Source organism: Typopeltis vanoorti, chromosome 25 (genome assembly GCF_054136105.1).
Source record: "Typopeltis vanoorti isolate ZY-2024b chromosome 25, IOZ_Tvanoo_1.0, whole genome shotgun sequence".
Classification (NCBI taxonomy): domain Eukaryota; kingdom Metazoa; phylum Arthropoda; class Arachnida; order Uropygi; family Thelyphonidae; genus Typopeltis; species Typopeltis vanoorti.
The window spans coordinates 11,955,377-11,979,197 of record NC_143573.1 but is presented as its reverse complement, the minus strand read 5'-3'; the positions used below and the strand labels follow the sequence as shown (position 1 = coordinate 11,979,197).

Here is a 23,821-nt window from a genome sequence, read left to right as displayed (position 1 = left end):
TTTTATGTACTCAGTATGGCTATGTCCCTTGGTTACATACATTATAAAGTTCCTTTTAGTCCATTTTTATTCTTTTCTTTATTCTTAAGTCTTCTTTAAACTATCAATCTCTGTATTACTCATTATAAAAATATATTTTTATAATATGGGAAATTGAAACTGCTGTTCAATATACACGTGACTGTATCACTTGTACTGCTGTATTCATCACTATTCTGTTATTCTTTCCTTTCAATGTAAAGAAGTTTAATTTCAAAAGTTTGATAAACAAAGACAAGCCTAGAGGCCTACAAGCAAATATAAGACATTTGAACAAGAGAAACATGTAGTCAAGTTACTCGGCGAGGATAGAAATCTCCCAACTTTATGGTGGACTCAAGGTAGAGCTCCAGGAAAATAAATCATACTGAAAGTTACTGTTGATAAGTTAGTATGTGCACTTGGAGTATCAGAAAAATTTAAGCTAAGCTGGTGAACAAAAGTGGCTAGATTACCCGCCATGATATTTTAGTCCTTTCAATGATTGAGTAAATAGCGTATTGACTTATTAGGGGAAAATCTTACTTAATGACCTACTTAGATTTTATATTAGTGTGGCAATTGAGTGGAATATGAATAGCACTTAAACAGTGGATACTGGACTTTGCTATTTTTGTAATACTATGTTATTACCTAGTGATTAGGAGTGAGCAATATGCTTGTGGGATAGACAAGAATGCTCTTATAAATTCCAAGAATTTATCGAATTTCCCAGTTAAGCGTTCTCAGGTAACTTTAATGCAGCTATTATTCTCCTGTATCCCTTAAGGAATGAGATTTGTAGATGTGTGTACAGGATCGGTTAGCTTGCTTGGAAGCAAAGTCTCCTACATCTGTAGGAGACAGATCAACCCACCATTACCTGAGCCTTTGAACTATTCTTTCAGTCCCAGATTGGCTTCGAATTCCTTTCTTTCCGCCTAAAGGGCGTTATCATTATCGACTGAGTCACGAAGTTTCCTCAGAGAATAGAGAAACAGAATTAAAAGAAAGTAAAGTGAAGTGGAGTGCAATGTGTGCTAAACTTGGATATCGCTATTTCATTCGTATGTTAACTTAATTGTTAGATGAGGATATGGAATCTCTCCATGCCAACTTTCGACACGCAACAAGAAATATCCAACTAACCCATTAATATCCAATAAACATTGTACTGAAATATCCAACTAACCCATAAAATATCCAACCAACTTCAATTCATCCTAACCCATTAGGATGAATTGAAGAGAAGAAAAAGGTTAGTATGGCACAAGAGAATGAATACTGCTCTTAATGTTCGTAAAGTGCGAGATTTTGCATATCGGATCGGGAAGATTGAAGGTCATCGGTGGAAATTACCTTCAGACGATTGAGAAGTCTAAGGATCTAGTGAAGAATTCCGAGGTAAAGATTGCAAAGGCATCAAGGATGAATGATGTGCTAAACTGGACAATAATGAAGAGAAATGCTTGTTCCTCTTCAAATGGCCTTGAATGAACAGCATTTGGACGCAGGTGAGATATCGTCGTTTTGGGGGAAAATGCCGAATTAGTGCAATCCCGAGACGGATAACCGAAATGTTAATACTGTACTGTAGAGCGAGGTTGTAGAGATTTGACAGATTTCAAAGTACGTTACCATAACAATTACGTGGTCTATGAAATGGCACATGATGCGGATACCCAACTACATCGTTCTCCCTCCATGTAATCGCCGTAGTTTTATGAAGTATCAACTTGAATCTTATTCTCAGGTGCTATGGGGGAAGGGTGTTAGTCCAAATCAGCACTCAACCATAGAAAATTTAATTACATACTTCGGTATACTACTCTCAGCAAGCCGTATTCAGAAAATCCGATTTGAAGAGTATCAGTCTCCAAAAGGTCGCCAATAGTCTAATGTATAATCAGAGTAGCAATCAGAACAAACTTAAGATTGAAGGACAATATTTAGCTATATTTCGTAAACCTTCATGGAATAGGAGGCTACAGAGTTCAGTACAATGTTTTAAAATAAATTTTAGAAAAGTAAAATGTTGATATGATTATGAGAATTCACTGAATTAGGAAGAAAGCGTGATTCTCTTCAGAACCATTCATTTCCGTCAATGTGTGTAACCAGTGATCATTTATTGGATTTCATTTCTGTTGCCAGTCTTAAATTGCATTGCCCACAGCTAATTCCCATTCTCACTGAAATTCCGAAAGCTAGATATCTAAACGAACACCACCAAATGGAACTTTAATACAAACAATATGAAAACACTAACCTTACTGTCTGAATTACTTGGTCGGGAGTAACAGAAGAAGGATATATTATTTCTTCTACCCTTTCCAGTTGGCAGTTACTGTAAGTGGTGGAGACGTGTATTAGGGCCTGCAAATAAATGAAAAAAATTATTGCAATACATTTTACAAATATTCAAGGCGCCGCTAACAATCAGTGTGGATAACTTCAGTATACATACAATATTCAAACTAATACCAATATTATTTTCAAGTCAATTCTGGAAAGATATGCTGCATGATGCTCTGTATCATGCGGCATGTGCCAACCTGTTTAACGGTGGATCTAATGGAAAACAGTAGTAGAAAATTGCATCCTCAAGAGTCCCTGTATCAGTTTGAAAACGACGCCGTCTCCTTTCGCTGAAATTAGTGTTTCTGCTTAAATTTTTAAGATTCCTAAATTCAAAAATTACTGTTGCTAGGTGTTACTAGCTTGCCATCTAAGAAACAATATCGTTTCTTAGATGACTTAAATTCCATCCGTCAGGCGTAACTTTCTTTCCACCCTTTCCCCGTAGAGCTAAAAGACTGATGGATTTTTTTTCTCCAACAGCACCGAACGCAAAGAAGTGCAATGGAAAAGATGGTAAAGTCTTTCGATATTGTGTACACCACACATTCCACTTTGATAACATTTACTTGTTCGTCATTAGATCTGATACATGATTGACACAGCAGAGAAGATAAAAAATCTTTACGATTTATTCTAAAATAACAGGAAGATATGGCCTTGGAAAAAGGAATGAGAGAGGTGAAAGACTTAGAGTTTTGTAAAAGACACAAACTAATCATTGGTAATACTTGGTTTAAACTTCCAAAGAGAAGAATATATACATGGAAAATGCCAGGTGATATCGCAAGATACTAGATTGATTATATGTTAATACAAAACAGGTACAGAAACAATGTAAAAAGGATATCAACATATCCAGGAGCTGATATTGACTCAGACCATAATTTGCTTGTTATGGAATTAAGAATACACTATAAGAAAATAAACAAAGGTAAAAGCAAGAAAAGGTGGAACCTAGAAAAACTCCAAGGAGATGCAGGTAGGAAATTCAGAGAAGAACTGGAAAATAAAATAAGGAACAAAGAGAATATATCTGAAGAACTATGGATGTTAATGCAAAATGGAATCAACTGAAAAACTTGATATATGAAACAGCTGCTGAAGAGATAGGTTTTGTGGAAAGGAAAAAGAATTAAAAAGCCATGGATTACAAATGAAATGATAAGAAAAATGGAAGAAAGAAGATGGAAAAATGTAAACACTGAAGAGGAAAGAAGAAAATACAAAGTATTAAATAATAAACTGAAAAGAGAAACTGATAAAGCAAGAGAGGAATGGTTGAAAACAGAATGCAAAGAAATCGAAGAAATGGAAAACAGGAGGCTATATGATAAAATGTTTGAAAAAGCAAAAGAAATTACAAATATTAAAAAAAAGCATAAGAAATATCTGCCATTAGAAGATAAGCAAGGAAAAGTGATTTATGATATTGAAATACAGGGTGAAAGATGGAAGGAATACATCGAAGAACTTTACGCAAAAAATGAAAGACCAACAAAAATTGAATTGGAAGAGCAAAATGAAATCTCAACAGAAGAAAGAGGTCCTGAAATACTAAAGAGAGAAGTAGAAACAGCAATTAAGGAATTAAAAAGTGGAAAGATGGAAGGAGTGGATGGAATACCTAGTGAAATCCTAAAACAACTGGAGAAAAAAGGTATAACAGAAACATGGAAACTCTGCAACCTCATTTACAAAACAGGAGTATGGCCTAAAGATTTCACAGAGAGTATTCTTATACCAATTGAAAAGAAAAGCAATCCTAAGTGCAGTGACTACAGAACTATAAGCATACTCTCACATGCCTCCAAACTACTGCTAAGAATATTAAATCAAAGATTGCATAATAAAGTGGAGTATTATCTGGGGGATGATCAATTTGGGTTTAGAAAAGACAGAGGAACCAGAGATGCAATTGGAGTAATGAGGACCATATGCGAAAGGAATATAGAAGTAAATAAAGAAGATTATATTTGTTTCATCGACTTGAAAAAGCATTTGACATGGTGAAATGGGAAAATCTGATGGAAATATTACGCAAAATAGGTTTAGATTGGAGAGACCGAAGGTTAATAGTTGAATTATATATGAACCAGACGGCCATAATAAAGACAAAAGTAGGAAAAACTAAAAAATGTGTGACTGGCAGAGGTGTAAGACAGGGATGCTGCCTGTCACCGACGCTCTTCGATATTTGCAGAAGAAATGATAAAAGAAGCATTTTATGAAGAGGAAAGAGGAATCACTATTGGAGGAAGAACAATACAAATTTTAGATTTGCAGATGATCAAGCAATATTAGCTAATACCGAATATTAACTACAGCACCTAATGCAAAAATTTAAAAATATATGCAAGAAATATGGTATGAAAATTAACGCAAAGAAAACAAAAGTGATGAGAGTCTTCAGGAAACCAGGAAGTATCAAGGTGATGATGAATGGAGAAAGTGTACAGCAAGTGAGACAATACAAATACCTTGGTAGTATAATACAAGAAAATGGAAAATGTGACATGGAAATAAAAGAAAGAATTAACAAAGGAAAATATGCCTTTTATAGCAAGAAAAATTTGTTTATTAATAAAATGAATAAAAATCTAAAGAAAAGGCTTATTAAGTGCTATATTTGGAGTATGACCTTATATGGGTCAGAAACATGGACAATTAGGAAGAAAGAAGCTAAAATGTTGGAGGCATTTGAAATGTGGTTATGGAGAAGAATGGAGAAAATAAAGTGGACTGAAAAAAATCACCAATGAAGAAGTATTACAAAGAGTTGAAGAATGGAATTTACTAAAGACCATAAGAAAGCATAACTGAATAGGACATGTATTAAGAGGAGACAGCCTACTGAAAAGAATGATAGAAGGGAAAATTGAAGGAAAGCGACCAGGAGGAAGAAGATATCAGGAAATGAAGGAGGAAGCAAGAGACAGAGGAAATTGGGGGAAGAGAATCTGCTGAGTTATATCATTGGATCTGTCAAGAGACAGAACACTAATGATAATGACGATTTGATAATCTATACTGCTATGAATAGACGAAAGAAAGTGGCATATTTTTCTTTCTTACGTTATCGAGTATCAAGGGTACAGTATTTTTCGGAGGGGAATACAGGATAAAAGGGGGCAGGTTGCTGCTAATGAAATCAAATAACTTCAATCCAGTTAGAGTTAAGAGCTTACTCTTACTATGACTGCAATACTAGTAAGATGGTAGACCCTAACAAGATCAAATAAATGGTGGGGGTGTTGTTACAGACTTGGTGGATCGGTTGTTAGCGCGATGAAGAAATGCATCACCAAATAAAGATGGGTGCAAAAGTAGTATTCATAATGGGCGACTTTAATTATCCGAGCAGCAACTTGGAGGAAGTGAAATCTCAAGAATGAAACTGAATTTGAGCTGTTGCGAGGCAATTTCCTCAAGTGGCACGTGACAGAGGTAACTCGAGGTCAAAGTGTTCGATCTGATTAGCGTCATAGGGGGTTTCAGTTAAAGACGATTATTTCTGCCTCCGGTTGGCGATCGTAATCATGCGGTAATGACTTTGGGAAATGGCTGAAGTTTATGAATGTGCCATGAAAGATTACACCCTGAACTACAAAGCAGGAAATTATGACCACTTGAGGGGTATGCTGGATTCTTTCATGGCATCGGTCATTAAATGGGAAGAATATCGATAGTGTATGGGAAGCGTTTATGAATCAATACTAATGATGTAATATTGGAAAGTGTCCCTAGATTTTGAATACAAGTGAGATGGCAGTGTAATCATATTAAGCAAGAGATCCGTAAGAAAGATGTGGAAGAAATGCCGTGTACATAAGAATTGTGTCAGTTATGAACAGGCAGGCCAGAATAATTACAAATGTTGTACGAAAAGCAAAGCCCAATTATGAAAAGAAACGGGCTTGACAAACAAGGAAACAATTCCATCGTTATGCTGTAAGTAAAAGAAAGAATAACTACTGAAAGCAGATGGTATGCGAGTGACAGACACATTAGAGATTGTTGAACTAGTGCCAATTTTAATAAAAGCTATCAAACCTGGTGTTCACAGGATTGAGCTCTACTACCTCTTCGCTGGAAGAAGAAACAGAGGTGTACCAGGAGAAGATACCAGAGCTTTTGAACAAACAATAAAAATTCGGTATAAGGACTGATGGAATATCATCATGAATGCTAATAGTGCTCAGATAAATTGGCAGTTACATTGAGTAGGTATGCAATTTGAATCTCAGAACGGTGAAGATTCCACAAGTGCTGGTAAGAAAGTATGGTAATCCCAATATACAGGGGTGATGCAATGACTGGTGTATCCAATTATCGACCCGTCAGCATCTCTAGATTGGTGAAAATTTGGAAATTTTAGTTAGGGCTCACATACAGTAAGGGTTTGACACGTTCGATAAACTTTCTGACATTCTATAATAAAGTTACCGGTGAATTAGACAAAAGGGGGGTGGATTCCATGATAGTTTTAACTTTGCTAAAGCTTTTAACAAAATACGCATAAAGAACTGTTGCAAAAATTGGAGAATATAATATTGGATTATAAAATATTAGCGTGGATAAGAGGATTGCAGACTGACATCAAAAGTTTCATATGGGGAGACTCGAATCTGAAAGATTCACATCTTGCAGGTAATAACCAGTGGAGTACCACAAGGAACAGTCCATTGTTATTCAATGTATACATTAAATCATATTTGGAAGTGATTTTCCAGGAGACAGCTATTTAATGATGTAAAATAAACACGGTAACCAAGAATGCGGCTGATATGCAGTACTTGCAAAGTGATTTAAATAGGCTGGGATTGCGGACTTGTGAAAATAGTTGCATTTCGATGGGTAGTCATGCACTTAGGTGTGATTAGATATCATATTGGTGAGATTATACTAGAATAAACTGATCATGCTATTGATCTTTGAGTTTTAGTAGTTAAAGTTCAAAACCATACAGCAAAGATCGTAAATACAACTCAGTGGATAATTGCAATGGTGATGCGATTCTTGACATGAAAAGATAAGTCATTTTTTCTCTTTACAAGGCCTTCATAAGACTTCCCTTGGACTATTATGAGCAAATTTGGTTCTCGTAGGGATTGAGATACAGATACTGTAGAATGCAGACTATTGATAGAATTGGACTGCAGACACTAGCAAACAGGAGAAAGGGGCGATATGATCAAGACTTACAAAATCCTGAAAATCAAAGACATCAATTGATGGAATTTTTCATTTTGTGGATGGTGGGGAAAGGACAAAGTTTGTAAGTCTCAATAACATCACCACTCTTTCTCCTGTTAAGAAGTGTCTGCAGCCTACAAATTCTCAATTTTCTTAATCAGTATTCAACAATCCTGATATTTTTAACTCTTTTGCACTGTATCAGAATCACCACAGAAATCAGGAGACGACCAGATCCGCGCACAGTAGTCTAAGTGAGGTCTTATCAAAGCCTTGTACAGAGTACAAAATTGCATCCTTATCTTTACATGTTAAAGTTCGTTTCAGCATTGAAATTATTTTTTGAGTTGTATTTGCAATCTTTGCTACGGCCCCTTGGACTTTCACTTCCTGCCAACTCCAATTTCCCTAGCCTGATCAGTTCCTTCTAGCATAATCCCATCAATATAATACGCCATTGGAAATCTAAATCACATCAAAGTTCATGACCTTACATTAACATTGAAATGACAGACACTTTCACAATCCCAACTTATTCAAGTCATTCTCCAAGTACTGCATATCTGCAGTACTTGCAGAATGACACCCATGATCACACTACTTAGCTTCGCATCATCAGCAAAAAACTATGTCGCATGTCAAATCATTCCCAATGTCGTTAATGTAGATTGAATAATAATGTATCAAGGACTGATCCTTGAGGCACATCGCTGGTTACCTTGAATCTTGCAGATTTACACCCCCCTCCCAAAAAGACGACTGATATCTGTCAGCCATCCTCTAATCCATACCAATAGCTTGTAATCGAATCCTATATACTCCAATTTATGCAGCATGCTGTATTCCATGTTGTATTCTGTCAACAGCCTTAGCAAAATCCAAAAGTATCGATTTCCCTCGTCTAACTGAGTGGTAACATTATAGAATGTGAGCAAGTTGCTAAAACATGATCTTCCTTCAGTAAACCCATGCTGTTCGTTGGAAAGTAGAGATTCTCTGTCATCCCATTTCTGAATGCCAGCCCTACCCAACTTTTTTAAAAATCTGCAGCACCACTCCTGCGATACTGATTGGTCGATAGTTGGATAGGTTGGTCTTTGCACCACCCTCGTGCAAATGGGATTATCATACATTCTTTCCACTGCTGTGGAATCATCCCTGTTCTGAGACTCAAATTTTATAGCCGCTTGATTTTCTGTAGTTCCTTCGTCATGTCTAATAATCTGCTTTAACCTAGCGATCTGTGGGATTAAATTGCTTTCAGCATCGTGTTTAGTGGACAAAATCTTGGTTCACTACTTTGCTGTTCTTGTTAGCGTTCTGTATGTTTTGCGTTTTTTGGCGCCATTTTACAGGTGTATTTAATATTAAAATATCACAATAAAGATATGTTATAAAGACACTTTATACTCTAATATACTATGATAGAATTAACCAAACCAATTTTTATCTGTTTTTGTTTTTTCCTTAGAAAAAAACAACTGATAAAAATCACCAAACATAGCCAAGTTAAATGGGATAAACATACAAATAAGCATTAAAATCAAAATGTTTCAATTAGCCATTTATGCAGAAGTAGAAAACAGGCAAGACGGAAAAAATTAGGCAATGGGAATTTTAAAAAAAAAAAATCGATGAATAAATAGTAGCTTCTGCATTTGAAGAATCACTTACCACAATATTCTTTAACTTATGCGCGAATTCCAAAACATTTCTCGTACCTATAAGATTATCCCTTACTGATGTCCTGCAATATAAAAACAAACATTTAATATTCGCATCTTATAAAGCAACTGTGCATTAATTGCGATTATAATTATATATTATACTATTAAGTGAAATCTTTACAGTAATTGATCGCATTTATTGAAGTAATAATGCAAGCAGAATATGCAACGTATGCTCTACTTATGAATCTCGTTGCATGGACAACAGTGGATCCAGAGGGAAGGGCCATCAAGCATCTTAAACAGGAGAAAAAAATGAATTTAATAATTATAATATAGCTTAATAATTTGAAAAATGCTAGAGGAAAATTTAACGTCGATTGTTCTCTTAACATATTCAGAAAAGCTTCCTTATTTCAAGTTTGAAGTTACGCTGGTGCAGATATTTAGCATAACAAGAGAATCTCCTCACAAGGACGTTATAGCGGAACTTAGAATAGTGGGCGATTAGAAAGAAATTGTCAGATGTGATTGATTTCATTCGAATTAGAGGGAAATATCAAGGTTGGATATAATTGCTGTTTTCAATTACTTTTTTGTATCGTGGCGACCATCAGGGGTCGCTAATTTAGCGAGCTCAGATGGTCGCATGATACGTAAACAAAAAGGAAATGTTAATTATATTAATATTAATTTATATTATATTAATGTTAATTTGATTAAAAATCAAATGCGTTTGTGGAATCACTAAAAACTGCTGGCTTCGATATTTCTTTAGGAACAGAAAGGAATTTTGAGGTATTTATTTGCTCGTTTTTCGATTCGTGGCATAATCGAAAGTTTCGATGTATTCGTATGCAAATTATTTTCAAATATTAAATCTCACCGAGGAATAGAAATAAAAATTTGTATTCTGCAAATTCCGATACCTACTTTAGGGGATCGTTAAACTTCACGCTCGCTGCACAGTGAAACACTATGGAAACTTCCGCCGTTAGGATTTCTTCATCTGACTGGCTGATGTTCATTCCTTGAAGCGTAAGATCCCCTGCTATTGGAATTACTTTGACCAGAGAGGCTGCTGCTTCCTCCTTGAGTTTATCGAACACCTGACAAGATTAGTCGAATGTTAGCTGATTTCTTTTGAACGGCAAGAAAGAAAGCATTTATATCTTATGTATTATTTGTTATAGCAAATCCTTCGCTCAACTGATAACTCATTATCTTCAACTTTTGACGCATTCTAAAAAGCTGAAATTGGTATATTGATAACATTATAATCCCAACCAATTAAAATTGCAAGGGTATAAAAATATTGATTTTTAAAATCAGCCTTCAAATCAATTGGGACATTGCTTGATAGAAAAACGAGCGATTTTTTCCCTAGAGTAATTTTTTTTTCATTATTAAAACTGGATGTAAAAACACATTTCATTAATTCAGCAAGTGAAGTCTTAATTTTTTTGCTTTAAGTGCAAAAGGAAATAAACATATTTATGAACAGATTGTTTACAACTTAGTGAAAACTGTCCTTCAGAAACAGAAAAGCGACTAGTCTTTCCAGATTCAGAATAAATACTCAAGGACGGAAACTAAAGATGAACGTTGAAAAACTTAAAACTGCATCCGTGATTTATATCGTAGTTTGCCGAGGTTTGCTTTATTTTCATTGAGACAGCGTCTCCTAATGAGAAACTAAGACCTTCGAAACACGGCACGTGCTATTGCCCATACTCAAACTGGAGTAGAAATAAAAATAAATAATTCCTGTTAATCGCATTGAACTTTTTAAAACTTACATTATATTGTCTGCATTGATTAATATTGCTATTAATAATCCTTGGAGCACCAGTAGCTCAGTTGGTATAAAAGAGCCATTTGGTTGGAAAAACCCAGGTTCTAATCTTATTTATGACGGAGGAACCTTTATCAGGTATTTTCAGTCAGGCGTGAGTTAGCCGGTCAAGTGATTTCTCCAGAAAACTGATTTTGTTTCATTCTGATCATGCTGTGCAAGATCCAAAACTACGTTTTGAATCTTGCATGACATGCTAGTTGATCATTTAAGATATGGAAACATACGAAATTCTCTACAAGAATGAGGAAAAACACGCCCCCTCGTAGGCACACACTACTGGAAAAATATAAAACTGGGTCTACAGATTATCAACCAAATACATAAGTTCTGATATCCAATTACGAACAATCCATTTCAAGAGGATTTGCTCGCCTTGTTGGATGAGTGGTTTAGTGTATCAGCTCACTGAGCAGCAGTTGGTAATATCATTGAAGGCATGGAGGTCTAATTGTCTTTAGGTGGGAGTTAATCTCATCTTACGGTGCGAGACCACCGCTCAGACTCGCTTATTCAAGATCCGAAGTCATCTCCAATAAACGGAGCTTGGTGGTGATCAAATTCCATGTTTGGCCACTACATCTGGGTTTCTAGATCAATTAAAAACAAGTCAAATAAAAATATAAAAATCATTAACCCATCTACGATAGTATCGTAAGAGACTCCAACTACAATGCGTGGTGAAGTCTTATAAAAAGGTACTTTCATTTCGAAACCGCGACTATGTTTGCAAGAAAAAAAAGAGTCGGGCTTTGCTGCTATAATGAGGCAGTTTTTCACAATAGAAATGGTAAGTTATTCCAGAGTTAATAAAAAACTTCTTTCAGAATAAGTTCAGTACATAAACAGCAAAAATATCAGATAAATTTCTGAATATTTTAAATCTTAAACTACAGCTCATAAATCAACAGCAAGAGTGTCACCTGTATTCGGATTCCAATGAAAACATTGCTAGTATAGATACATTTTAACAATGCATTAACTTGAGCAGTGCATTGCAATAAAGAGCCAAATTAAAATTAACGACACCCTATGACAATAAAAACACTTGTGTATATTTGAAATTACCGACTTCTCAAACCGGTTCCTAGTTATGGCAGCTGTCCATTTAATACTAAAAATTATAATTTATCAACGAATAAAATCTTATCTTGGCATCATCGCCATTCACCTAAGGAGGTTAATTTGCGAGAATGTACAAGGAAACTGGTAATGCCTCTGACTAGGGTGCCTCAATTCTGGTAGAATTCCAAGGGACTGGAAAGGAGGCAAAATAATTCCCTTGCATAAGAGAGGTTCTAAGACTGCAGTAGCAAATTATATAGCAATTAGTACGTAGTGGTAAAAGTACTGGAAAAATCGGGCAAAAAGTTTTCAAGAATGAGTGGATAAGATTGATGCTCAATGAGGAGCAACATGTCATTGTGAAGGTTACGCCATGCCTTAGTAATTTATTATTATTATAATAAAGTAACAGCTGATTCGGGATAAAAGAAATAGCTACACGATGATTCTGCAACGGATAGAATACCACACGGAATTCTGTTACGCAAAGTAGAACAAATGAGGGATCGATATGACATTGGTTCTGTGGATAAGAGAGAACTACTAAGGTTTAATTTGTACATAAATGATATAGGAAATCACCTGAAAGGAAATATTCAGATGTTTGCTGATGCAAAGTTAGATAGTAGAGTAATAGTTAATCAAGGAGATTTGGAGAGCTTCCAGGACGATTTCAGTAGACTATCAGTATAGGCAATAGTTAGTGGGTGTCAGTTTAATGTGGAGAAATATAAAGTTAAGTATTTTGGGATAACTAGATTACAAACCGTGCATCACATTGATAGCACTGCAACTCCAGAAATAGATGAAGCTATAAAGATTTTAGGGGTGGTAGTAGAGGGCATATTGCTAAGGCAGCCCATAAGATTACTTGGCTATTGAACACCTTAACAAGAAGAATGTTATTACCCTTGACGGGGCATATAGATCCATCGCTGGATTACTGTGTTCATGTCTGGTCTCTTGGGGTGAGGAAGCGATGGAGAAGATTCAGAGGCGAGCGATCAAGATGGCGAGTGGTCTGTGGAATGTTCTCTATGAGGATAGATTGAGGGTGTGTGTGTGGATTACAGAAGTTGGTTGATAGGAGAAAACGAGGGGATAGGATAGAAACATTTAAGTTAATCAAAGGGATTTTATAGGACAGATGCAGAGGATGATTCAGCACTTGGCTTCAGGGATCAAAAGGGGGGTTGTCCCTGGAATTTGAATAAAGGTTGGTTAGTAGGGGATGCAAGGACTAGTTTTGTTTTATTTTTTGCTTTGAGAGTAATGAGTATGGGTTGACATAGTCATTTTGCTAGTGCTTTGTCTGTTAATAGGTTCAAGGAGAAGTGCTATAGATTGGGTTTCGCGCGATGAGGCTGCGGACTCCATGGAGGTGCCCGTACAATAACAATCATGTTGTCACTGAAGAATGATTTGGAGAAGAATTTATTCCACTTTTAAAGGGAACACTTTAGTTCCTTACTTAGAAACCTGTAAAGTACTTTGAAGTAGATGCGAACTACTTATGAACTTTTAAAGGTACGGACAGTTTGTACGTACAACTACCACGAGGTCTAATGAAGTGCGACCATTCAACTTATGAGCACATTTCAAGGGAAGAATTATGTCCGTAAATTGGGATTTACCTGGGCAGCGTACTGTTAATCAGTAAAAATGAGTGTCGGATTTATACAGTTAATTCATCCAAGATACTATGTATACAACCTGGGATCGTCCGCGAGTTGTGGAATACTCGTGGGAGCCACGAATTGCGATTCTGTGGCATATGATAGCAAAGGGCTGTCACAATATCGCCTAAGAAAAAATTCCAAATATTTCAGGCATTTATGACAAACCTTCATATCCACAATAACCAGCATACTATGCGTATGGATGTTCTTTCTCCCTTTTGATGCATGCCATTTAATACAAGTTCGATTTCTTTACAATTTTAGTAGACTAGTTTATAAATGAATTTAATAGAAGATTTAAGAACTTTCTTCATCATCAGCATGCGTATCAAGGATTTAGGCCTAACATGGCGTGTTCTGGCCTTAGAAGTCCTCGTTGAATCGTTTAAGAGGATGTCCTGGTTTTCTTTTTTCCTAATGGCTTGTACTTTAAAGCTTGTTTTGGTAATCTTTCTGTTTTCATTCTTTGAAAGTGTTCCATGCATTTATGTTTATATTTTTTAATTTTTTCTATTATTGGTTCTTGGTTTAATTCATTCATAATTTCTTGATTTTTTTTGTGACAAATAGGGTATGCTTTGCAGTTTTTCTCATAAACTTCATTTCTGCTGTTGTTAATCTTTGTCTTTTTGTTTTATTGTCCAGATTTCGCTTCCATACATTAAGACTGGTAGGGCAAGTGTATTGTATACTTTTAGTCTGGTTTGTTTTTGAACTAGGTTTGGTTTAAATATAGAGTTAATTACACCTGTTATTTTTAAATATTTTGCCATTTTTAAGTTTATATCTTTTTCATTTCATATGTGATCATACATCCCAGGTAGTTAAATGAATTCACCTGTTCTAAGATCTTGTTATCTATTACTATTTTAGTTCTTGCTGGAGCTTGTCCTTTAAAGGCCATAGTTTTTGATTTTTCTGTTGATATTATCATAGCATAATCTTTGGCTATCTCATTTAGATCTAAAATAGATTCCTGTAAGTTATCTTCAGAATTTGTAATTATTATTTGGTCGTCGTCAAAGAGGAGAGTGTTTTAGTTAACTGTAGGAGAAAGTTTAATTCCTTGATGTAAATTTTTATTCCATTTTATTATCATTTCATTTAAGTAGATATCTTAAATGAAATCCCTTGGTTTATCTCTCTCGTATATGATAGCTCATGGTTTAATCTTATTTGCATTTGATTATTTTCATATATACTTGTATTTTTACCTGATTATTTTCATATATGCTTTTAGGATATTATTGGATATTTGTCGTTTTTTTAATGTTAAATAATATGTTTCTTTTAACTTTGTCAAATGCTTTTCAAAGTCAATAAATGCAATGAAAATGAACGAAAATGAAAAGGAAATAACTAAAGCAGAATTAGAAATCAGCCTGAAAGAAACAAGAAACGGAAGATCACCTGGAGAAGATAAGCTAGGTTCAGAACTATATAAATACGCAGTAACAAGATTCAAAGAAAGACTTATTATTTTTAAATAAAATTTACTCAACTGGTATCCCCCCACCAATAGAATGGAAAAAAGCAATTGTGATTCCTATCTTTAAAAGAAGGTAATAGAGATAACCCCTAAAAACTATAGGAGGTATGAGTATACTAAATTCCTGTTACAAAATATATAGCAGAATCTTAAATAACAAACTAATGAAATATTCCGAAAACTTTATTCTAGAAGTACAGAATGGATTTAGAAAAGGACGATCCTGTATAGACCCGGCCTTTTGCCTAAAATTAATAAGAGAAATGAAGAGAATACAATCTAGAAACACATATTGCATTTATTGACTTTGAAAAAGCATTTGACAAAGTTAAAAGAAACATTATTTAACATATTAAAAGAAAGACAAATACCAAATAATATCCTAAAAGCTACCAACAAGTATATATGAAAATAATCAAATACAAATAAGATTAAATCACGAGCTATCATATACAAGAGAGATAAACCACGGGGTCCGAGAGGGGTGTCCCATTTCAGCAACTCTTTTTAATATCTACTGAAATAAAATAATAAAATGGAATAAAAATTTACATCAAGGAATTAAACTTTCTCTTACAGTTAACTTAAACACTCTCCTCTTTGTCGACGATCAAATAATAATTACAAATTCTGAAGATAACTTACAGAAAGCTATTTTAGATCTAAATGCGATATCCAAAGATTATGGTATGATAATATCAACGGAAAAATCAAAAACTATGGCCTTTAAAGGACAAGATCCAGCAAGAACTAAAATAGTAATAGATAACAAGATCTTAGAACAGGTGAATTCATTTAACTACCTAGGATGTATGATTGCAAAATATTTAGAAGTAACAGGTGTAATTAACTATATTTAAACCAAACCTAGTTCAAAAACAAACCAAGCTTAAAGTATACAATACATCAGCCCTACCAGTCTTAATGTATGGAAGCGAAATCTGGATAATTAAACAAAAAGACAAAGATTAATAACGACAGAAATGAAGTTCATGAGAAAAACTGCAACGTATACTCCATTTGATAACAAAAGAAACGAAGATATTATGAAAGAATTAAACCTAGAACCAGTAATTGAAAAAAAATATAAACATAAATGGATGGAACACATTCAAAGAATGAAAACAGAAAGATTACCAAAACAAGCCTTAAAGTACAAGCCATTAGGAAAAAGAAAACCAGGACGTCCTCTTAAACAATTCAACGATGACTTCTAAGGCCGGAACAGGCCATGTTAGGCCTAAATCCTTGATACGCATGATGATGAATAAATGTAATGTGTTTCTAAATTGTATTCTTCTTTTCTCTATTATTAATTTTAGGCAAAATTCCGGGTCTATACATGATCGTCCTTTTCTAAATCCATTCTGTACTTCTAAAATAAAGTTTTTGGAATATTTCATTAGTTTGTTATTTAAGATTCTGCTTTTTTATTTTGTAACAGGAATTTAATAAACTGGTACCTCTTCAGTTTTTAGGGTTATCTCTATTAACTTTTTTTAAAGATGGGAATCACAATTGCTTTTTTTTCCATTCTATTGGGGGGATACATTGAATAAAGTTTATTTAAAAATAATAAGAGTCTTTCTTTGAATCTTGTTCCTGCGTATTTATATAGTTCTGAACCTAGCTTATCTTCTCCAGGTGATTTTCCCTTTCTTGTTTCTTTCATGCTGATTTCAAATTCTTCTTTAGTTATTTTCTTTTCATTAATTGTTTGCCAGTTGTCTTTTTTAAAGTAACCTCAATTAGTAAACTAAACAATGTTTAGTTTACTAATTGGTATTCAAGAATGCCGATATTCTTAGTTTCAAATGGTGTGTTCCGACATAAAATATAACTTTGAACATTAGCTGAATGCTTCCTACTTGGGCCAAATATTTGATTATAAATCTGACAAACCCGCATTCACTAATCTCCAACTTTATGTAATTAAGTCAGCGCAGAGTTTGAGGGTGGAGATTTGACACTGATCTTACTCAGTAATCTGCCAAGTGACATAAGCAGGATCTTATGGCTCGACAAGAATAGATTTTACACTGACATTCCCTTAAGATTTCTAGAAAGCGCAGTGGGTGGGATTAAGTAGATTTTTTTTTTGCATTCTTTTAGAAAAGAGTGCAGTGGGATGACATTTCCATAATACTTTTCAGGGATGATTTAATGGCGGGGTTCCAAAGATTAAAGAATGGAATTGTAGCCAGAAAAAGATTAGTCATCTCTGGAGTATAAATATTCATAACATGCGCTACTTGCTTGAGCGTGAAGAAAAACCATTGATCATCGAATGCATGAATTGGCGTAAAAGAAACCCAGTTGATTGTAAGTGTGCCCAACTATTGGTTGGAAAGGAAGACCTAAAAAAATAAAGTCGTATAATGAGAAAGCACAGTAATAGCTTTGGAATGCTGCATGTCTTCTGCTTTGGGAGTCTTTTAAAAACTAGTTTCCGGTATTTACTGTAGGCATAAATTTTCGATGTAACTAGTTTAATATTGATTTTTATGCCGGAAAACCTTCAATTCTTGGAAATGCTAAGGCAGTACGAGAGAGATTTAGGTGATATGATCACTTGGTCATGCATAATTTCTGCAAGCCTGGTTAAACAAGAAAACTGTTTTAAAAATCGTTTTCGCTGGTATTACTGCTTTAATGATTTCTGTTGCTTTCGTAATACTTCAAAAACAGATAGTCTCTTCATTTTAAAAATTGTCATTTTTAAGATCGTCATTTAAGACATTTAATTACTTGCCTTAATCGGCATAAATGATATAAATTAAGTGGATATTAAATCCAACAACATTTCAAAGCCGAATACAGAAACTATAAAGTTTTCGTGCAAAAATTGATTATAGAGCTGTGGGGAATACACCCGCCGCCATACTACGTGTTGCCCTAGCCGAACCCAATAGAAAAAGCACCACGAACGCTAAATGCGCTCGTGTTGCCTTCTGTTGGTCCATTTTGATAGGTTTCACTAGTCTGACAGCTGTTTCAAACTCATTGGTTTTCGTCAGAGAAGCTGTTTAAGTAAAAGGTCTCTCTCTAAAAATTAGGTGATCCTCCGGACCACTCCTACGAGTGACCAAAAGATCGCCCAACTCAGCGTTGTTTTCCACACAGTGACAGGCTCACCTTACCACTGAGCAGAACCGTTCATATTCCAGGGAAATGCATCCACCGACAAATAGGATGCATCCACCGCCGTTTATATGATGATACTTCGGTTAGTTTGAACAGAATTACGCCCTTAAGAGAATTCATTAGAAGAGAAACGGCACTCATCACTGAAATGAATTCGAAATGGGGATTACCTCTTAATTGGATTGTTCTGATAGATTTTAGATTCTGGTATTGAGACAATGTTTTTGTGCCAGGAAACGGTAGTATGTAAGCTGTTAGCTCAAGAGTAATGTCTTGAGCTGGATATTATCAAAACGTAAAAGGGTCACATGAAGTGAAATATCTTTCGAGAAAGACTGGTTGATAGAATTAGTATCGATGGCTATTCGCTCCATTGGAGAATGATTGGGAGAGCAATGTTGAAGGAATGTATGGAAGATCTTGAAGCTCTAAATCATGGAGTAACCTAAGGTTTCTTAATGATTATACGTACAGAAAATCTTGGACATGAGTTCAGATCAGCGTCTCCAAAGAAAAATAGGATTGAGCAAAGTTCCGAGATCCGGAGCATATTCCATCATTTGCCATGGAAATTTGAAGAAAGGATGTCATTCGTTCTGATATGTAGTAAATAAGCAATGGAAACGAAGACTTCTTCCCCACAGAGAAGTTAATTTTAGGGCTCGACAAATTATGAAGAATCTTACTCGCCACGCAATAATAAAACCAACTCGCCCAAGACCACCCCCCCCATTTTAACATATCCCAATAAATCAAAGAGCCCCTATAATGATTAGTATTCATGTTTTTGTAATTTAAGAAAACAAATTACTTGGAAATTACTCGCCAAGGCGAGAAAATATTTCCAGCTGGCGAAATACCGCTACGTGCGAGTAATTGAGTTCTGAATCATTGCCTAGTATGGGTGGAGTTAATTGATCACCTTATCTTCGAAAAGAAATAAATTCAACTGATTATGTAGTAGATATAACTAATGGCAACATGTCAGTAAGATAATTTCATGATATATGCATATCATGCAGTTTTGTCTCCTATCCACGAAAGAAGAATCATATTACATCAGTAACATGGCATTTACTATTATTTATAACGCAATTCAGAATCCTTACTCTAGCGACCAAAAATTACATATTTGGATGTTTATATGGAGGATGAAGCTTACGGGATCAAGAAATTATTCCAGTTTGCAGTCTGATATCATGCCACTAATTTCATATGGAATCCAACTCTATAGTAGCTGGATGATTTTACACCTCGAAACCCTCTAGTATTCACTGTATTGTGGGGCGGAAAATGTTTTGAGATCATTTTATTTTTTCTCTTCCAGCTTTCTTATAGCAGGCCATTTCTCGTGAACGTAATTTGAATAACAGCTACATTCTAGAATTCTTCCACCAGGAATTGTGGAAAGTGATGGATTTCTTACCTAAACCGAATCTGCTCTTGGATGACCTGTTTGAAGAAAGCAACGTATGAGAAAGGGGAAATGAGCAACGATCGAAGAAATTCGTGTTTGTTAAACAGACGCTGTTGGACTGAAGGGCCTAACTGATGTTGGAATTCGAGACATTTGTGGAATGGATTCCACATTGATTTTTCCACGTCTCATTTTCACGGTTATGAAAAGTTCAAATTTGAGATTTAACAATGCATCGAGGATTGCCTAGCTGTACATATGCAAAAAATGAACAAATGGCTTCAGAATATTTGAGTAACAAGCTTATTTGGATGCCTCATTGCTAAGTTAAGTAAATTGAAAATCAACTGTCAACGGAAGAACTCTGAAAACAGTCTTCTCGAAAAGATGTTCTGGGTTGCTACTGCCCCCAAACTCATGTAACGTGTTTTAATGAGGAAGAAATTCGATACTAGTCCAATGATGGTTTAGAATGTATTTAAAGCATAGTATCAGCGTTACTTAGTTCGATAAAATTAGTATTTCATCAATACCGTAAAAGGCGTTTTCCCTTTGAAAATTACGGAAGCTATTCCTTGACATCTTTCTACATCTGAGTAGAAGTTTCCTTCTCTTATTGGTTTTAAGACCCAGGTTGCAGACATCGCGTCTATTTAGTTTTTCAGACAAATTCCGAAGTTCACTATACACACTACTTGGGGCAGTTGAGTGCCATCAACATGTTATATTTCGGAGGTTATTTGTGCTAACTAAGGAGAGTTGTGCTGTAAATGTAAAATGCAGAAATGGGTAGAAGAATTCTAAAATTAACTAGTTTTATTTGGCTCATGCTGGTGAGCCGGTTTACTAATATTAAATTCACACTATAAAATCAAACTTAGCATTAATTACAAACATTTCTAACCAGGTGAAGGACTAGGAAAGATTCCAAAATTAAAGCTTTTTAAATTAAAAAAATGTTTAACAGCTTTGAATCATTTCAAACTGGACCTACCGGTTCGTTAAGCAAGTCGTTCAACCTCTTCTGATAATCTCTCTCCTTTTTGGTTCGTAGAAGGACGTACACATTTTTAATTTCTTCACATGACCTAAGAAGTTTTTCGAGGAGAATCTACGAAAAATTGTATTTAACAGAACTTAATTATTTTTGCTTCTTTATAGAAATCTTAGAAGCAATGTTTTAATAAGCAAAATTTCAGGACTATCTAATATTTGAAATGTTATTCTTATCGATACATATTGTATAGCCTGCGTTATTCAGAGATCCATTGAAACATGGATCTCTGAATAGCGTCCAACAGATCCATTGAAATCATGTTTTGTTGATAACATCAACGGTAAAGTGGATTCATATTTAGCTAGCAAAATATTTAGAGTGTACCTAAAACAGCTTAAATGAATATTAGAATAATATCCAATTTAGAAAAATAAGTTATTTGAAGTTTTTCGCTTTCTGTTAATGGTCTGCTCGTTTGGGAAGTAGACCATTAACAAAACGATGAAGTTTTTCTGATATCCTGCTATTCACAACCAGGAGAAAAAGAGGTTTGATTTGAGTCGTTGACAAGAATCTTTGGTACAGAAAGGGATTTCTCAGCTCATGAGTTATCAAACGAAAAACCATCTTTGATTTTCTATGATCATCTGTCTTGTCTAATACGAATATTCTCCATTGGGGAATGGAGAATATTCATATTACACAATACATCGACTTTTGCTTCGATCGCAACTCCAACCCACACAATGCTATTGAAGATAGATGCCTCATTGATTTAGAAAAAACAATCGAAATGAACAATAATGTCAGATTAATAGAAGCTTTCCAAGAAGCTGTTTTGCATCTTTACAAGACGCCATTACAAACCAGAAAATGGATTGATGGCTTTAAAATAAGAGCAAACCTTTTTCAACAGTATTATTTTGCTAGGAATAACCTATGGCAGCGAGAGATGGAACATAAAAAAAGGAATAAAGAGGACAATAGAAAGAAGAGTTTGTAAAATAAACAAGAAAATCACATAAGACATTGAAATAAAGAAAACACAAATCTGGATTTAAAGATATGGTATATGCTATCTATAACAAAAGCTGAGCAGGACATAGCACGTATAAAAAACGGACTTCAAGAATAACAGACATGTATCCTAGACTCAAAAAGAAAATCTGGTAGACCGTATAGGAGATGGGAGGATCCTATTAAAGGCAATAGAGGCTGATAATGTTTAGACAGTGTTATTAGGATACAAAGAGGAAACCGGTTATGTTGCAAATTATGAGTCATTACTGTGAGAAAAAAATACTTTATTCACTCAGTGGCAAACTCGACGGCATCGCGGGAGCAATAGTTAGTACTAATAGAATTCCCATCGTATTAGTTGCTCACGATTAACTGTTGCTTTCACCGATTTTTTTTTTTTTTTTTTTTTTTTGCAAAATTACGTTGCGGCCAAGTCTTTTATAAAGCAAAGGCTCTCATATGCTGAAATGAGGAATATAATTGAAGGAAAACAAAAAACTGCGCATATTAAATATGCGAAATTCAAAATCTGAAGATGAAACAATTCAAGAGAAAAAAAATAGCATAAAAAATACTTCAAATTTCACAGAAAACAGCAGGATAATTGTTAAGTTAACATAATGATTAACAAAAAACAGTATGTAGCAGATTTCCTTAAAACGGGAATAGCTATGTAAACCTCATAAGTTTATTGAACAAACTATAAAATACTTTCCAGATACTGAAGAACAGGCACAACCCTAGTCTTTAAAAGTTATAAATGTACACGAAATGCGTGAGGTTCACTAGAAGTTTATAGCATTATGCAGGAAGATTCTGCATTGCTCCTTTAGTCACTTAAAATAACTGAAATATTTCGCATTCCTAGATCACAAAGAATGCTTCTGAACAAGACACTTAACTATATATTTATTAAACCACAGTACAGCCTGCACGAAAAAACATTTGAAGAATCAGGAGAAGAAACAAGGACGTCCACTATCTGAAATATTCGTAATGTACCGTATATGAAGGAAACAATAGAGGATAACCAAAAAAGGAATCCAAATATTTTATTTTAGATACTTTTTGTAGATAACTAAGGCCACAAAGGAGAAAGAATCTGTAAGGATGTTAAGCGTGTTTGCTTTCATTGGGAGCCGAATGTGTTTGTAAAAATTTTGCTACATATTCAGTAAAACGCGAATTAGAAGTCAAATGAAAGAATTGTTTTGGATATGCGATATCGTTATTTTTCAACTATTAAAAGAAAAAAAATGTAGTTCGTGGTATTATCCATTGAGAATCACCAAAATCCCCTCAAGTCGGTTATCCACGATTAAACGAGAACTTCGGATTATCTTTTAATACTGCTTTTATTTAAATATCACTGGGGGTCTTCCAAAGAAAGCCTTAAACAGCACGCACACGAAACAGCAATTTAGATGTCTAGGAGTGCCGTCTACACCAGTGATGACAAAGCCTTTTCTAGACAAAGTGTGGAAACTTCCAAGGTTATTCCTTTTCACTTTATTATAATTAAGTTGCCACCCCCAAAACTTAAATTAATTGAATAAAGAGCGACTAGTGAGAATGAAAATTTTAAAAGTTCCCATAGGGTTTGAATTGCTAGGTTAGATTTTAATACGTAAAATCCTCGTGGATTTTACGAACCATTATTTAAACAGAAAACAAATTTTGGATGTTTCCACTGATTTATTAAAGTCGCTATGCAGTGGTGTCGAGATATTCTTTCCAGAAACACGCAGTTTGCAGTCCTTTTCTTAATTTTGTCTCGCAGGGCATGAACACCCGGACTTAATTCTGGGTTATGATCCCATTTCACCTTGACGCCTTGCGCGTGGTTGATTACCCACTAAATTGTCTCAGCGTGACTTTCGTTTCACTGGAAGCCAACTATTTCTCCTTCCCCCCCA

General features: G+C 34.8%; 1 protein-coding gene across 1 annotated transcript in view; it reads right to left on the bottom strand.

Annotated features, from left to right (window-relative positions):
- Positions 1–23,821, bottom strand: part of LOC150092542 (putative fatty acyl-CoA reductase CG5065) — a 65,950-nt gene that overhangs the window by 25,164 nt on the left and 16,965 nt on the right. Inside the window, exons 4-7 of the mRNA XM_090414230.1 lie at positions 20,883–20,999; positions 10,173–10,348; positions 9,247–9,319; positions 2,288–2,394 (exon numbers count right to left, since the gene is read on the bottom strand). Of these exons, the coding sequence (XP_090270356.1) occupies positions 2,288–2,394; positions 9,247–9,319; positions 10,173–10,348; positions 20,883–20,999 (473 nt within the window). The remainder of the gene's footprint in view (positions 1–2,287; positions 2,395–9,246; positions 9,320–10,172; positions 10,349–20,882; positions 21,000–23,821) is intronic.